The sequence below is a fragment of the Copadichromis virginalis genome, linkage group LG3 (assembly GCF_057382275.1).
Source record: "Copadichromis virginalis isolate Kocher_CV1m ecotype Utaka linkage group LG3, C_Virginalis_male_GT1.1, whole genome shotgun sequence".
Taxonomy (NCBI): Eukaryota; Metazoa; Chordata; class Actinopteri; order Cichliformes; family Cichlidae; genus Copadichromis; species Copadichromis virginalis.
Window position 1 is genome coordinate 16,956,735 of NC_140620.1, and position 4,520 is coordinate 16,961,254.

General features: G+C 47.2%; 1 protein-coding gene across 1 annotated transcript; it reads left to right on the plus strand.

The window, feature by feature from the left end:
- Nucleotides 1-453: 453 nt before the first annotated feature.
- Nucleotides 454-3,952, plus strand: LOC146713096 (uncharacterized). Its single transcript, XM_085452276.1, has one exon. The coding sequence runs from the start codon at nucleotides 1,494-1,496 to the stop codon at nucleotides 3,699-3,701; it is 2,208 nt and encodes a 735-aa protein (XP_085308402.1). The 5' UTR covers nucleotides 454-1,493; the 3' UTR covers nucleotides 3,702-3,952.
- Nucleotides 3,953-4,520: the final 568 nt, after the last annotated feature.

Sequence of the window (4,520 nt, forward strand, 5' to 3'; positions counted from 1 at the left end):
TTTGGCCTTGAGAGCGATAAGAAGCGATCGCCTCATCCTGCAGGTGCAAGATATCTGCAAGCGAAGAGACTAGAACACCCAAGGCCGCTTTCCTTTTATGGAGTTGTTTTTCTGCTAATGCAGCACTTTCCTCACAACCCCCTCCTGTAAGTTTTAGAGAATATATACCTATCCTCACAGCAAATCTTGGGAATCTCCTGATGTGAGCTGTGTTGAGAGGTTGTCTCTGTCTCAATAAAAGTTCACTGATTCCCCATCTGCAGCAGGTGTCCGGTTGTCTTCATTCTCCGCCAGCCTGGTTAAGTCAATTCCTCCTTAACATCTAAAAGAACCTATTTAATGAAGGAAGACGGGTTCACTTTGTGTTTAATATTATTCTATTGCTGTTGTTGTTTTTTTTATATCCTTCAATTGGCGTCACGAACAGGATCCGCTCCAGGTTAACTGGGACGGATGGGAGGACATCGGCTGTGGTCTGAGTGAACGGAGTTTGGACAAAAGCTGTGTGCACACAAAAACAAGGTAAGCAGACCTTTTATTTCTGCTATATTGAACATTATAAAAATACTTAGTGTCCAAACTCCTAGTAATTCATAACCAAAATTGTCTGGCTTACTTAAGGCTTGTTGAGAATCAGACAAGTGAATAAGAGATAAGTGAATAAGAAATAAGTGAATAAGTGAATAAAGATAAGAGTGAACTGAGGTCTGACCACGGTTGCAGCCGACGGGTTGCTCTCCGGTGTCGGATAAATACCTCAGTGCAGGTCTGGGACCTTGAAAGGGTTTATTAGTAACGCCTTTCTAAACAAATTAAAAGGTTAAAGGCCTTGAGAATATTTTTTAGTAATATTCTCTAAACTACAGAAGGGTTAGGAAGGCCCAGAGGACTTTATTAGAAAAGATCCTCTAAAACTTAAAAAGGAGAAGTACTGGTTGGAGTCCAAAGGAGGGGTCCCTTTGATCAATAGGAGAAAACGGATCTCTTCTTAAAACCCCGATGATTTTAGTGTTTTAAATGTTTTGATGTTCTGTTTGATATTGGACACACATAAATACACGCTGAATGCTTGCTGTGGAACACTGGGCAGGACAGTTTGGTTCTCCGTTGTTCACAGATTACACAATTAAAGGAACTAGGTTCCTCTTTTGGTTAAAATAATACACCACACATAGAATTTTTTTTTTTTTTTTTTTTACACATTTATTACATACATAAGGAGGGTAATGAGTGACTGCAGGTAATGTATGAAGTGTGAATGAGACGTGTGAACAAGGTGACAACCAACTAGCACCCCTATCAGGAAGCTCTAGGCAAGGTTACCCGCCAGACTCCGGTTTGGTAGAAGCTTGGTAACACCTGAAGGGATATTTCAGTGCTGACTCACCTTTAAAGCAGCGCCCCAGCTGTTAGTGCCTAACAGAGGCAGAAACCCAGCTGGCCCAAATTCTCCTTTAAAATCAATAAAAGAACACTCCTCCATTGACAGTAAAATGGATGGAGAATTAGATCGAGAAACTAATGATGATGGTTGGGGTCCCGGTGTTATTCTTAGCACATTGGGAGAACAATTAACATGTGTTGAGACAGTCATCAACTCCACACACCAGCCCAAAGAAGCAAAAAAGCAGAAAGAGTCATTGAGGAAAACAGCTGAAAGGTTAATGAAAGAAAAGGGAAAGGACGAGGGGAGTAGTGGTAATTGGGGAATAATTTGGCAGAATAAGGCTATGCAGGCAAAAGAGAAAGAGGAAGAAGCCAACTCAGCAGCAGCAGGTGCAGGTGTGATGAGCGGGGTGAGACACAGAAAGGAAGCAGATAAGCACGCAGGCCGCAAAGTTAAATTTAATCACTGGGTGTGTTTATGGGAAACTGCAAAACCACACATGAAGAAAAATAGGTCTCAGCCACCTCCCTATTCTGCCTCAACTCCTCCCTCAGCAGGCATATATCCGGTACTTAATATCTCTGGTGGAATAATGACTATTGGAGAAGAACCGCCCGTAGCTCCAACTCCCATAGATACCAAGCATTTTTGCCCAGGAAGCTCCTCTCTGTCGGCGACATCCTCAGCTAGTAGTAGAGCCCCCTCTTCTATGTCCCATTGTTTTGGAACCGGATCTGAGGGCCTAACTGACCCATTTGCGAGCGCACCATTTGCGGTTCGAATGAACAGACAGGAACCCACTGAACAACAATTAACTGATCTAGAAGCAGCATTACGCAGCTGCTTAAATGAACATAGGTCAGTGGTCCAGGTGAATAATCGTGTTGCGTCAGCCCCTCTTTCCCGGTCCAACCCCTTTGCCAGCACTCCTGTCGCTGTTAAAGGAGATCTGACCGCTACTGCAAAAACTGAGCCTGGCACTTCACCAAATGTCACAGTTACCATGTCTTTGGTGGGCCGTCAGGATCCGGAAACACAGATGAGTTTAGCCCACGTTTTTGCTGACACTGCTAACCCACCAGGCGGGGAAAAAACTGAGGATGCTGATGATGAACTCAGTAACCTTAACAATACACCCCCCTCTACCCCTCCCAGTTTAGGATATCAGACTAGATCTAAGGGCCCTGTGCCTCAGCCTCCAGGCATATTTCCCCTGGTCCAGACTAAAGCGCAACGTACACCAGTGTATCAACCTTATTCATTCGGAGATGTCCAGGCCCTAGTGGACAAACTCCCTGACATAACGGAGGGAGGGAATGCCTGGTTGGCTGGTTTGGATAAATACACAGCTGGACAGGACCTCGCACTGGGAGATTTTAGAGCTATTATAACTAGGTGCACATCCCGATCTCAGGCAGCGGACCTGGAACAAAATGCGGGTACTACCATGCATGAGAACGAGGTGCCACTAATGCAGGCCTTGAGGTTTATTGGACCGGCCCTGCGCAAACAATTCCCACCCAAAAATCAAGGCACCTTACAGAAATTTAAATGGGAGGGAAAGCAAAATCCCACCCATTATCTAAATCAGGCTGTTGAAGACTGGGTGAACCATACAGGTCATCACCCCAGTAGGACTTGTTCACAGAGCATGTGGTTTAGAAGGGCGGTGCTGAGGGGCATTCCGGAGTCAGTAAGCCAGAAAATGGAGGATAATCCTGATTTGCAGGACTGTGACTTTGCAATCTGGAAGAAACATTTGATTTTTAATCTTAACAAAGTGCAGATTAAGTCTGATGATAAAGCGGAGAGCGTCGAAGATTTACAGTTGCAACTGTTGAAGGTTCAGCTGCAGAAAGCTAAAAACGACCTGGGTGGAAAAGGTGACAAGCCTAAAAAGCAGCTTGTGGCCGCTGCGGCTCCCCCTCCTGGTCCAGTTGCCCCTGATTTGTATCCGAACCCATGGCCAACTGATCCACAGCCCCCCCAGTATGGTGCTTATCACTCCCCGGCCCCTTATGGGCAGAGAGGTTCCCCATTTGGAGGAAACAGAGGTGGTTTCAGGGGAAGGGGTCAGATGGGAGGTGGTAGGGGAGGCCAGATGTATGTTTGTTTCCGGTGTGGACAACCTGGACACTGGGCTAAAGCGTGCCCTTTGAACCCGGCTGCTGAAAGAGGCAGGGGAGCCCGTGGTGGGCCCTATCAGCATCCTGGCCACAGAGGTGGACCTCGTGGTGCTTTAGTTGAAGTGCCCCCGGCCCCACAGATGCCTGTGATGGGGTGGGAGTACTACGAGGGTGGTCCCCAGCTATAGGACACCCCACAGACTGCCCAGGACGGTGAAGGGACAACGGCGGACCCTATGCTGTCCATAACTGTAGATAGAAGAAGAAGCAGCTTTTTAGTGGACACTGGAGCTACGTACTCCACCATTAAGGATGTTGCTCGTGAAAGACTTACTGACAGAGTGATTACAGTGGTGGGCATATCTGGGGAACCTAAAACTCTGCCTTACACCGTGCCCCTCCCCACAACGGTTGGAGATCAGACCTTGTTACACAGCTATGTTTGTTCAAAACAGGCGCCTGTGAATTTACTGGGAAGAGACTTGTTGATTAAATTAGGAGCCACAATACTCTGCTCTTCACAAGGCCTAACTGTGACTCTCCCTACTGGGGTTGTACTTCCCTGTTCTAATGGGCCAGAGGGAGGTGGTCAGTTTCTGCTGCAACCCTCCTCCTGTTTGGCGGACTCTGCTGACATCTACTGGGCATTATTGGAAGTTGAAACACCTGCTGAACCAGGAGTTTGGACTGCTTTTCAGCAATGGCGGCCGTGGCTCTCACTCCTACATCCTTATGTCCCTCCCCCTGACCCACCTCATGTTACACTGTTTTATGACAGGCATGACACCACCTGGTACCAGCACATGTTCCAAAAGCAGTGTGAGGGGCGGGCTTGGTCTCTGAACATGTCGTGCATTTTTGCGGCACCGGAGGGAGTGGCAGCAGCGGTTACTTTTACAACAGATCAATTACAGTGGTACATGATGTCTGATGAGGCAGCTCCCCATGTGTCACTGGCCTTACATCCTGGACACCAGGCTAAGGAGCTGGGTGGAATGGTTAAACGT